Genomic DNA, 13,834 nt, shown 5'->3' on the forward strand with positions numbered 1-13,834 from the left:
TAAATTATAGGCTTCACTTTATTTTGATGGTCCCTTTAACACTTTCTGTTGACTATAAGTAATGTTGCACCTACATGTCTACTAACTCTCATTAGTGTTAGTAGAGTTAGGGTTAGAATAAGTTGACATACTTGCAAAGTTACTTATTGTCAGTAGAATGTCTGTTGGAGGACCATCAAAATAAAGAGTTATTAGATATTAAACTACCAATACTCTACTGAGAGTCAGTTGACATGAAGTTGCAAAGTAACTTAGTCAACAGAATGTTCAAAAGGGACCATCCAAATAAAGTGTTACCAAACTATATTTAAAATTATATCCAAATGGAAAACAATTAGCTCAACTTGCAAATATGTCTCAATATTAATGTTTTTTTATTTATTTTTATTTTATGGCACCTGAGCATAAAACACTTATTTCAAAAACATACAAAAATCTTACTGATCTCACAGTGACTTTTGGCATGTATTATTGCAGTCTGAGAGCTCATTGTAGGTTTGTCTTTTATACATTTGTATGTTATCTGAAAGGTTTAAAGGGACACTATGTAACTTTTGGTCCTCTAATGGTAAAAACTAATGGTGAAAATTTTGTTTTCGAAATGTTGTAAAAGCAACACAGAGATGTGTTTTTATTACTGTTTTTATTTATAATTATTACTGTTATTATTTATTATTATATTATTTATATTACAGTAATTATTTATTACTGTTTTTATTTATTATTTTATTTATTTTATTATGTGAGTTAGGTATTTTATTGAACAGATACATTTCCACATGCATGTGGCAGAAGAACATTGTTTAGATTGTGCTTCGGCTCTGCATGACTGTGTAGATTAATGTGATTATCATACTGCTCATAAAACATTCACTACTAGGCTTTTACTTAGAGATATAATCAGTTTAGATGGAAAGGATCTAATCTAAATCTAAAGTCGTTACTGTATCTTTACTTATTAATAGAAACGGTATACTTCCTTGAAACTAAATTCCAGCACGGCTACAACAACCATTATGATCTTCACAATAGATAATGCTTTACAGTGAACTCTGTTAGAGAGCTACATGTGGAAATTTATCAAATACCATACTCACCTGTTGAGTAATAAAAACACATCTTTTTACTACGTTAAGTATAATGTCTTGTTTGTGTATGTATAGTGTATAGAGAATTGTGGTGTAGTGTGTAATCTTTGTCCTGTCTTTTATGTATTTTTTTTTTTTTTTTTTTTACTTTTTGGCCGCCTGTCTTGGCCAGGACTCCCTGTGAGAAGAGGTACTGTAACTCAATGGGACTTTTCCTGGTTAAATAAAGGTAAAAAAAATAATAATAATAATAAAATAAAATAAAAATCTCTGTGTTGCTTTTATATTTCAAATCCCTCAGTTCTCGCCATCTCTGAAAAGCCAAGCCAATGTTGATTCTTGTTTTATTACGAGCTCAGTCGCATTCTCTTTTTGCCAGAGACACTGGCTGAGTTTACACTTGGCATTAACATGCGACCTGTATCCAGATGTTGTCCACATACACATTGAAAAGACAAGTGTAAACGCGCTTCTGATGGGAATGTTATCCGATTAGCGTGTCCAGGTGTGGAGGTAGTCGAGGACGCATTGTGATCGGATCTAAGTGTAATGTAAACGCAATCCAGCCATCGTGTCTGCATTCACAGGTGAACGTCACACAACCCCCCCCCCCATTCATTCATCATTCCCCCTCCTCTCTCCGGAACTGAGAGCGGGTGTGGTTTTGCGATACAGTCGAGTGCGAAGTACATGTAGGCTACATCGCAAATATAGCCTACTGAAATGTTTGCCTTCACAGTTCGCACACAAAATTTGCAGAACCATTCATTTTCTGTAAAGAACGCGCATTTTTCCCACCACAGCTGGCAACGTTCTCGGACCCATACGTTTCTCTGGACGGTTTCCATTACGGCATCTATCCACATTATTAGTAGCCTACTTGCAGCCTCTTCATCCTTCTCATTTTGCGAGATTTGTAAAAGGTCCCCCGATTGAAAACAGTGTGATTTCAGTGATTCAGGTCAAATGATTGTGAAATAATGATTATGTTAAAACACAACCAACACATTCAGATCACCTTTTCTCTTTGTTCCTCTGGCTGTTATAACTCAGGTATAGCAGCCAAACAAAACTTAAAGTTAATAATTTAAGGGTCAAGAGCCCAACTAAAACACACACTGATCTCCACAATGGTGACTTTAATTATGGTTTTCTCCTTCAGTGATTCTGCTTGTTAACACCAGGTGTCTTCAATGTTGGCAATAAAAGATATTTTGTAAATTTTAATCATTTTAAATGGTTAACTTTTAAGGAATTAATTTGATTAATTATTACTCAATTCTAATTTGTTACATTTAATTAATAATATTGCTTGTAATCTGTTGCCTCAATTTTATTGATTAGATATCAATAAAATCAATGTATTCTTTTTTACAGTGTACACCACTCCCACACCACACACGTCAAAGTAGCCCAATTTCCCGCGAAAACCATACCAACAGGTCTAAAATATAAACTTACCATAGTGAATTATGACAAAAACACATTTTTGAAGAAGGATTGGTAATGTATTGACTGATTATTTAAATTGTATTAATGTTGATCAATAAAAGTTACATAGTGTACCTTTAATCAATAAAAATCAATTTCTCAATAGAGAAAATAAAGGCTTTTTTTATTACACGGAAACCGCTCAGTTGTAAGAAAAAAACTAAAAACATTATAAAGGTAAATATAAATGTACTGGCTGTGGTAAATATTATAGCACTTGGATATCAATAAACTCTTTATGTTTGGTGTGCCACAGATGATTACAGCGACTCTCAGACTCACACAATACAGAAATTCACACGTACACTCAACACGATCTTCACAAAAACAAAGATAAGTAACAGACAAAACTCTTGCCAGTTCCCACGAAGGATGAAGGACACACACACACACACACACACACACACACACACACACACACACACACACACTCTTTTGTCAAAATCTCTTTCTACACCAGTAACATGTTCAAAGCAAAAGCACAATTGTGCATTGTTCACATGCTGTACAAAAGCACAAGAATAGTATCACAAACATGACTGCTGTAATCCGGTCTGGGTGCAGTCTTTGTGCCAGTTTAAACATCATCTGGCATATATATTAGCACTAGCTGCGAAAATACATAGGCAGAGATGTGTCACATCAATGTGACAATGCATTATGACATCAATCGCCCAAACTGTCTGGAAGAATCAGTGGTGAATCAATCTAACCCAACATTTACCTTCATACGGTACATTAAAAATCATCTCACTGTACAATCAAACCGTCTCTAGAGCAGAACTGGTAATGTCTGATCCAAATCCACACAGAAACACCCGGCACACCTTATAATCAGTCCAGGCTGTAACATTTATTTTAAGAACAGATTTGTCTGTTACACTTTACAATAAGGTCTCATTTTTTTAACAATAGTTAACTGCATTATTTAACATGAACAATGAACAATACTTCTATAGCATGTAAAGGCCTATTATGTCTTATTTAAATATCGAAGCTTGTTGTGACTTTTTTTCCCCTATACAATTGTGAGCTTATATCTTGCGATTGTGAGAAATAGTCAGAACTGCAAGATATAAACTTGCAATTGTGAGAGGAAAAGTCAGAATTGTGAGATAAAAAGTTTTATTCTGTGAAATCATTTTATTCTAAAATCAAACATTAATGCACCATGTTATAGCCTTTTTTTTTTTTTTTAATTAACCAACTTTAACAAAGATGGCTAATAATAGAAACTCTCTAAATGTTACTCATTGTTAGTTTATGTAAGCTAATGCATTCTCTAATGTTAACAAAAGAGACCTTATCAAGACTTTGTGGTCATGCAGAGTGCTATTTTTAGATCGTTGCATAGCACAGGCTACTGATGTATCGATTTCAAAATTCAGAAAAAGTCCGGATCTTTCAGTAGTGCAAAGTTTCACTTTACTTCCTTCTGCAATTTTTCCATCACATCCGTGAGCTGAAGTCACTATAAAGTTAAATAGAAATGTATTTCCCCATTTCTGAGGTTTCAAGAGGTGGATGGCACAGTGCACTCATGTGTTCACTGGTTTGTTTGGTTTTGTCAGCCATACAAGGCTAGCGAGCCAGGGGGGCAGCTTGACGAGCTCTGGTACTTTTCCATTGCGTACAACCGCTCATTAATGAAGCGCGGTGAAGTTCGGGCCAGATTAGTGAATGAACTCTGGCGAGAAGGCGTCATCTGGTGGACGTGCGGGGCAGTGGCGGCTCGATACCAGACTTGCAGTTTTCCATTTCTACATGACTCTGAAAAACTTTGATAATTCAATCGCTATGTAATCGATTTGGACAATGAGACAATATGACTTTAATAGCCGTGTTGGTATGAGAAACAGAAATAATTAATCAACATTGTAAACACGCATAGCCTATGTAAAATAATAATAATAAAAAACATTATGTAGGGTAGGCCTAATATGACAAAATATGTCCAAAATGACGCAATATACACTTATACACTCACTATGTATACTTATGCGCTATGTGTAGTGTATTAATTTTGTAAGCGCTATGCAATTCCTAGCTTACTTATACTGTAGGCTAGGCTAGGCTACTATCCCTTAAAAATGTGTAGCCTAGTTTTTGTGTGGGTGTGTATGTGTGTGTGTGTGTGTGTGTGTGTGTGTGTGTGTGTGAAGAAAAATACAGTTTTGAGTGTGTAGCATAGAAAATACTGGCCTACTATATGTCATACAGCTATGTCGCTTAACTAGTGCATTCTGTCACTGTTTAAAGTGCCCTGTCAATCATCTTGTCACAGGACAATCTCGAATCCTCCACATTTAATTTCCTACCGTTTCGGAGAGAAATACGTTGATCTGCCAGCACTGGGTACTTCATTTTCAATATGCATAATGATGCATTTACAAGTTAATGAACAAACGTATCTTTACAAAAGTTCACAATGCTGTTGCAAATGAAACATAATGTGGATAACATTGAATAAATATCTTTTCGTCAGGTTAGACTGATTATTAATCACTCAAACACCTTTATCTAAACCTTTGAACTTAACCGTCGGAAACACACGTCCGCCGTGTTTGTAGTTTTTAAACTCCTTTTATTCGTGTTTGTAGTTCTAATCGAACCCTAGTCCAACGCGCAATGGGTTGTGGGCAATATTACCCGTTAGAGTGTGCACGGATTAGCACATCGGACTCTAACCGGAAAAAGTAGACCATCTGCGTATCTTTGGAATACTCATTTCAACTTAGCCTACTACGATTTGGGACGCACTAATTCTAATTTCGAATACTATTTAGGACGGATAGTAACCTATGTGAATTGGGACGCAGCAAAGGTTATTTTGTCATTCAAAGTTGGAGTCTGATAGCCCATCACCCTCATGTAATTAAAATGGTGACAGTTGAGTGCATGGCTGCATCCGAAATCGCATAATTCCCTACTATAGTAGGTGAAAAACAGTATGTGGCAAAAGAAGTATGTCAGAATTCACAAGCTATCCGGATGACCTACTTCCAGCATGTATCCCATGAGGCCACGGGAGAGGGATCACATGACAATGACAACATGGCGGATGTAGTAAATCCAAATTACATTCATACTACACACATTCATACTATAGGCCTATAGAACATACTTTTTTAGCCGTTGTGAAGTAATTACTTATTCAAAATAAGTACCTACGCAAGAGAGTATGCGATTGGCAGCGCTTAAGTCCAAATATATATTTTTTTTTTACTTAAGTCCAATTTTTATGCCCTTCCCTCGCTAACTTCCCTCTGTCTCGTTCACTCAGATGTATGTCATTGCTTACGTTGCACGAGTGCCTACTAGTGGCGAAACCCTTGAAATGTTTAAATGGAATGCACTAAGCCCTTGGAATCTGCAATGGATCTTTATTATTTAGTTTTTTCCTTATTACATTTATTTTACGCAGCATTCTATAGGTCTGTATGTTTGGGCTGTTGGAGAAAATATAAAAAAAAACTACACAACTGAAAATAATAACAAAACAATAAACTTTAACAGTCAGCTTAAGGTAGCCACAAGTATTACATTTAGTTAAATAACTCCAATATCATACACTAGAGTTGTGTGGGGTGTGGGTAAATTGAGCATGATCTGTCATGGTGCATTGTGGTCTATGGATCTGCCTGAAGTGTTGAGTAGACTCACTCCCTCTGTCATAATCGAGGAGTCGAGGGTCTGTCCAAATAAACTTGCCTCATCCACTTGACGAAGTTGAATGAACTTCAAAAGCGGTGGGAATTCCCATTCCCCGAGGGTAAGTGCTTCAAGGGAAGTTCACAAGTGTATGTCTAAAAGTGGAGTTAAACGCAGCCCACGAAGTGTCCAACAAGTGCGTCATCCGGGTATTTTTAAAATGTACTTTTTCTATCTGGGATTTTCAGTGTGAAAACACTACTCACACTATAAAACAAAACGTCATAGAATGGTGCGTAAGTATACGAAGTATTGGCCTTTTCCTTTTTTTTTTTTTTTTATTGTGTGGAAATGTGTGTGGCTATAATTTAATGTTACCAATACTTTGGCAATGCAAAGTCTTTCATCACGGCAATAAAGCTAAATCTAATTCAATACATAAGGAGTTCAGTTCAGTGAGCAGAAAAAAAGTCAATAAAACAAGAAAAGACCTCTATACAGAAATCATTCAGAAATAACGTTTCCCTTAATGGGAACGTTAGCAAAACGTTATTAGAACATATTTTTTTGTTAGCTGGGATGATTGTCGATAAAAAGTATAGTTTTAAAACTTACACTACCAGTCAAAAGTTTTGGATCAGTAAGATTTTTAATGTTTTTTTAAATGTTTTTTCACAGTCTTTTACCAAGGGTGCATTTATTTGATACAAAAAAATTGATTACAATTTAAAACAGGTGTTTTCTATGTAAATATATATTGTAAAGTGTAATTTTTCCTGTGATCAAAGTTGTATTTTCAGCATCATTACTCCAGTCTTCAGTGTCACATGATCCTTCAGAAATCATTCTAAAATGATGATTTGATGCTCAAGAAATATTTCTCATTATTATCAATGTTGAAATCAGTTATTCACATTTTTATTTCAGGATTCTTTGATGAATATAAAGTTCAAAAGAACAGCATTTATCTGAAATCGAAAGCTTTTGTAACATTAAACACTACCGTTCAAAAGTTTGGGGTCAGTGAGTTTTTATTTTATTTTTGGGGGGAAATAAATAAAAGAAATCAATACTTTTATTCATCAAGGATGAATTCAATTGATCAAAATTTACATTAAAGACATTTATAATGTTACAAAAGATTCTATTTCAAATAAATGCTGTTCTTCTGAATTTTCTATTCATCAAAGAATCCTGAAAAAAATTGTACACAACTGTTTTCAAGATTTATAATAATAATGAATGTTTTTTGAGCATCAAATCCACATATTAGAATGATTTCTGAAGGATCATGTGACACTGAAGACTGGAGTAATGATGTTAAAAATTCAGCTTTGATCACAGGAATAAATTACATTTTAAAATATATTAAAATAGAAAACAGTTATTTTAAATTGTCATAATATTTAACAATATTATTATTTTTTTTTTAACCAAATGGTAGTGCAAATAGCGGGAGAGAGAGAGAGAGAAATTAATGTGAATAATAAAAAAAAACAGTTATAATATAACATACATTTTAAAATATAATATACATTTTAAACCATACATTATAAAAAAACATTTTGGACATGTAGTACCATAGTCATTACCATTATCAGTGTGCATGACCCTCCCATATGATATTTTTGTAAGGTGCAGTTATGAGTGCCTTTGATTTTCACACACACACACAAAAAAAAACTACCTAAAAGTATCATATGGTATACTGTAAAGCAGCCTACCACAGTATTTTTAAGGGACATTAATAAAAAGATACAAGGTGCCATAGTGTTTTGCACATGTACCATGGTAGTAGGGCCTATACCATCTAAATACCATGGTAGCTTCACAGTACTTTTTTCACATCCACCGTCCTCAGCTGTCAAATATAGCAGTAGAATTCCATGATGAGAGGGACAGTTTGATTTGCATATGGAAACATGCAAAAATATGCTCGTCATGTTAAATTCACTTTGAAGAAGACGATCGTAATGATGATAATGACCATCATAATGGCCACCGCACTCATGAGAAAAGCTTTGCACAGTGGCGAGCGCAGTACGGTGATCAGCACAGACCTCTCTCTGGCCGAGGCGCGCTCCTCTCCTGCTGGGTTCACGACGTCCAGACTCTGGCTGATGGTGTGTGTTAGAACCGGGGCAGAGCTGGGCACTCTCTTCACCTGCAGTTTGCCTTTGTTGCGATTAAAACGGATGCTGTAGACGTGCTGCATGGCAGCCGGGAGGTAGGACAGCACCGTGGAGTCATTCGCAAGCTTGGGAACACCCAAGTCTGGTAACGGGGTGTAGGCACGGCACAGCGGGCACTGGATGGTGTTGGGTTGGGCGGACTTCACGTTCATCCGCGCTAGGCACTCCAGGCAGAAGGTGTGCTTGCATTCCAGTACCTTAGGGGTGTTGAAGATGTTGTTGAACTGGCAGAAGCAGATGGCGCACTCCAGATCGGGCAGCTCGCCCTCTTCCGCGTCTGGTTTGTAGGGGTCACGGAGGTCGTTCGGGTCAGGCTCCATGACAGAGGGGGGAGGTGAGAGAGAGGGAAGTCACAGGGCATCTTCAAGGTCCAAGTCTGGAGGAGAACAAGAAAAGTTTTGTTTCATGGATTTTTCTTGTATTTTCTACCACCACCCATAGAAAGAATAAAATAAAAACAAAAAACCTGGCATTATACACTATGAATATTGTTGGCTCTGTGACTAATTGCTTATGTTCCTCTTTTGTCTGTGACTTTGGATAAAAGCGCCAGGCAAATGCATGAATGTAAAAAAACACACAAAAAACCTGCCATTGTACACTACGCATATTGTCTGCTATTTGCCACATCGCTTATGTTCTTCTATTGAAGTTGCTTTGGATAAAAGCTCCTGCAAAAAAAAACAACCTGGCATATACACAACAAATATATCCTTTGCATAAAAGCGCCTGTCGAATGCATAAATGTAAAATACTTATAAAAAATAAACAAATAAATAAAATTGTACACTATGAATATTGTTGACTCTTTGACACATTGCTTATGGCCTTCTATTGGAAGATGCTTTGGATAAAAACTTTAAAAATGTTAAATGTTAAATGTAAAAAAAAAACACACACAAAAAAAAAAACACCTGCCATTGTACACTACGCATATTGTCTGCTATTTGCCACATTGCTTATGTTCTTCTATTGAAGTTGCTTTGGATAAAAGCTCATGCAAAAAAACCCTGGCATATACACAACAAATATATCCTTTGCATAAAAGCGCCTGTCGAATGCATAAATGTAAAATAATAATAAATAAATAAAGCTCCCATTGTACACTATGAATATTGTTGACTCTTTGACACATTGCTTATGGCCTTCTATTGGAAGATGCTTTGGATAAAAACGTCTGTAAAAGAAAATGAATTAAAATAAAATAAAAGCTGGCATTGTACACTATGAATATTGTTGGCTCTTTGACACATTATTACTTATTTTCTTTAGTTGAAAGTTGCTTTGGATAAAAGCGTCTGCGCCTGCTAAATTAATCAAATTAAATTAAATTAAATTAAATAGAAAAATTAATAATAATTTTATTAAATTAAAAACCTGGCATTGTACACTACAAATATTTTCTTTGGATACAAGCACCGGTCAAATGCATAAATGTAAAAATAATAATAAATAAATAAATAAAACTGGCAATGTACACTATGAATACTGTTGACTCGTTGACACATTATTACTTATGGCCTTCTGTTTGAAGTTGCTTTGGATAAAAGCGTCTGCAAAATAAAAAATACAAATACAATCTGTGGTGAATTGGTTATGTTCCTCTGTTGTAAGTTGCTTTAGATAAAAACATCTACTAAATACATACATGTAAATGTTAAAATAATCAAATAAAATTACATTTTTGAGATTTATGAGCCCTGCATATGGTCATCATGTGTTCTGGATGTCAGTATATTCCACATCAGGCTTTTTAGGCCTGGCTAGCAAGGCTTTCATACTCAACCAGCTTCAGTGGAAATAACATGCACTGGTTGACCAAGGTGCAGATTTGTTCTCGTCCGCCATCTACAATTTTTTGCAGAGAATGTAGTACGATTGGTTGACAGACTTGTTTGCTGTTCCACCCACGCTGACCTGTTCTCAATAACAGATTTGCCTTGGAAATGATTGTAGGTCTCCATCAAAGAATGGCGCAAAATATGCAAAGCAGCAGAAGGGTGTCCCATTACACCCATAATGCAGGTAGAAAGGATTGGGTTACTTCATTAGAGGTCCACTTAGCCTCAACTGATCATATAGTTTACATTTATGATGCCAGTATAGTCAAATATGGTGCATTTAAATGTAGCTGAATGTCTCAGCGTCTACCTACAATTTGTTTCTTACTCTACAGATATATATAATTGAAATACTTTCTTATAATTGAGACTTAGGCCTGGTTCCATAGACAAGGCTTAGATTAATCCAGGATTAGGCCTTAGTTCAATTAGGGCATTTAAGAAGCTTTTATAAACGGACCTTAAAAAAACATCACTGGTGTTATTTGGTACTTCAGACAAAACAATGGCACCGACACATTTCGTGCTCAAACATGCATTTTAGTCTGGGACTATAGGCTTAATCCTTGTCTTTGAAACCAGGGGTAAGACAGTTTCCATTATCTACATCTTCAATCATCAAATGTTGAATATCTGATTTCAGATAACATACCTGAAAGTTATGACTGAAGGCATAAGATGCATAACACATTTTTACATTTCAAAAACCTCAAATGAGTTTGACGGCATGACCGTCAACAAGTTTTAACCCCAACAAGTATGTAAACTCCGGTGTTTTTGCATTTCAATGGTTGATTAATAAACTACTGGCTTTGAACCATATATTTTGCTTGACTATTATCAAGTCAAGGAAAACGTTAGAGCCACTCTTATGTGTTAATATCACCAGTTCTACTTGGTATAAAGACAGTAGACATAAAAAATACAATGTAACACTTTATTTTGATGGTCCCTTTAGAACACTCTGTTGACTAGAAGTAACTTTGTAACTACATGTCAACTGACTCTCATTAAAGTTTTAGTAGACCGTCTGCTTAATATCTGAACGTCTCTTTATTGTGATGGTCCTCCAACAGACATTCTACTGACAATAAGTAACTTTGCAAGTACATGTCAACTTATTCTAACCCTAACCCTACTAATACTCTACTAATGCTCTAATGAGAGTTAGTAGACATGTAGGTGCAATGATCAAAATAAAGTGAAACCAAATACACAAATATATTACACAACTACTCACTCATCTTCTGGAAAGATCTCTTCTTTTTTTTGTTTTTTTTGTTCTGGATGTCGAGGCTGTACTTTGCGTCTTTGTTGCCTTTCAGAGAGAACGAGATGTGTCGGTGTCTCTCTTTCTCTCTTTGGACATCTACCACAGTTCTCCTGACATGTTTTACATAGAAAAACAAAACACCAAGAGTCACTACCACTTTTTGTCTTCTCGCTCAGCTCTCTTTCTTAGTCTCTCTCTACCACTGTGCTGTAAAGAATGGCAGCATTTGAATACTGGAGCAGCAGCAGGAGGAAATACACAGTCAGTAGTCAAATACAGCCGTCAGAGTAAACTCTACAACCATGACCTGAAAGACAGAGAAACAAAGAGGGATTAGAGAATTCATACCTGATCTGAAGAATGAAGTGAAGAAAAGCCTTCCATCTTTACTTCACGGAAGTAAAATAACCTTTAAAAAAAAAGGACTGTGACAGTATGACTGGTGACAATTTATGTTTTTTCAAAAGAATGTTTAAAAGTACAGTGGTAGTACCATGTTAGTATTTTAAAATAATAATTCATAATAAAAGTGTTTATAAAAGTATAAATGCACTGCCCAGCCAAAAAAAAAGAAAAAAGAAAAAAGAAAGTCGCTGTTTGGATTTAAATAGGCAAAGGAGTTTATGATTGGATCATTATTGCAGTGATTATTATGTTTCTAGCATGTGATATGTTTGGAAACAGTTCTTCTAACATTAATTGATGGAGTGTGTAGCTTTTCATTACTAAAACAACCATGTATGAGAACACATAATGGCAATTTTCCAGGATGACAATGTAAATATTCACCAGGCTCACATTGTGAAAGAATGGATGGGAGGGAGCATGAAGAATCATTTTCACACATGAATCTCTGAGTCCAGAGCTTAAATTCATTGAAAGTCATTGGGATGTGCTGGAGGAGACTTTACAGAGTGCTGGACTCTTGCATTGACAATACAAGATCTTGAGCAAAAACTGATGCACCTCTTGATGGAAATAAATGTTGTGATGTTTTTCCATCAATAGGTGCATCAATTTTTTGGCAGTAGCATGAATAGAGTACAGTGTACGCCGCGAGTAGCTCCTTTACTCTCAACCACAATACCCTCCCCTATTACCAATTCACCTACTTTTTGTGGACTGTTTCACAAGAGTTTAACTTGGATATTGAAAAGATATAGCTTTTCATTTTTATTTTGCCTCTGTCCGAACCTCTTTGGAGTGTGAAGCAGTCATCAAAATCAAAATTTGTTTACTTTTACAAAACACAATTAAGTTGCTCAGTGAAACCATTGGAAATCTTTTCTTTGTAATGTTGTCAGTTAAATTAAGTTGAAAGAAAATGAACAAATCACATGTTCTTAAATTTTATTGCATTTGACCAAATGCCCCAACTTTTCTGGATTTGGGGTTGTATATAACTGACTAATTACGATCAAATAAAATATATTATGAGCTTTTAATAAATATCATGGTACTATCTTTTGATATGGTTTTGTAAACGTAAAAATGTTCGTATTACATATTTGTATCAACAGCATCAAGCCACACGTATTCCATGTCCTGTTGTGTCTGTATGCAAACAAAGAGCCAAAAAAGGACTCTTCTCATTGAACTGAAATAATTTATCACATAACGTGCAAATACATTAACATTTCCTTCAAATTGATATTTCGACACCACAGAATTTACATAATAGTCAAATAAACACATCAGTGTAACATTCACATCCTTCTGTATCATTAAAACAACATGACACAGTATGGACAGTCCTTTCCGCTGTTTGCTCGTCGGTACACTGCTAATGTTATATAGTGGTTGAAAAAAGTATTTGGACACTTTAAAATGCATGAATGTCTTGAAATTTCATTAGACAACAAACGATAATGTGATGAGCTACAACCTGTTATTTTACACTACTTAAAATTAAATAAAATACCAGCTTAAAAAGCCTCAGAAATGCAGTTTGTTTTGAGAAAAGCTCTACTCTTAAAAATAAAGGGTTTTCACAGCAATGCCATAGAAGAACCATTCTGGGTTCCTCAAAGAACCTTTTAGCACTGAGAAAACAATGAGTAAAATTGACTTAATTTAAGATTTTGCACGGATATCTTTCAGGTAAATTTCACATATGGAATTAAGAAAAATCTACTGTATTTAACTAAGTTAAGTAAAATCAACAAAGAAAATAAGTTACTTTAACTTGGCCAGTTACATTTTGTTTTAATTGAGTAATTTTGAGTAATTTCTACTTTGTTGAAGTTTAGTACATTTTATTCAAGCATTATCACACTGAATTAAGACATGCTTTTGAAG

The 13,834-nt window shown here is 35.2% G+C and overlaps 1 protein-coding gene across 1 annotated transcript; it reads right to left on the bottom strand.

Moving 5' to 3' along the window:
* Positions 1-6,573: 6,573 nt before the first annotated feature.
* On the bottom strand, positions 6,574-11,747 carry LOC311082706 (RING finger protein 225). The gene is made up of 2 exons (XM_084113741.1): positions 11,504-11,747; positions 6,574-8,798 (listed from the first exon to the last, which is right to left on the bottom strand). The coding sequence occupies exon 2, from the start codon at positions 8,740-8,742 to the stop codon at positions 8,170-8,172; it is 573 nt and encodes a 190-aa protein (XP_083969867.1). The 5' UTR covers positions 8,743-8,798; positions 11,504-11,747; the 3' UTR covers positions 6,574-8,169.
* Positions 11,748-13,834: the final 2,087 nt, after the last annotated feature.

The sequence above is a fragment of the Abramis brama genome (genome assembly GCF_963993115.1).
Source record: "Abramis brama genome assembly, chromosome: 5".
Taxonomy (NCBI): Eukaryota; Metazoa; Chordata; class Actinopteri; order Cypriniformes; family Leuciscidae; genus Abramis; species Abramis brama.

Coding starts and splice junctions, on each gene's coding strand:
- LOC311082706 (XM_084113741.1), bottom strand. CDS start 8,742: ATGGAGCCTGACCCGAACGACCTCCGTGACCCCTACAAACCAGACGCG.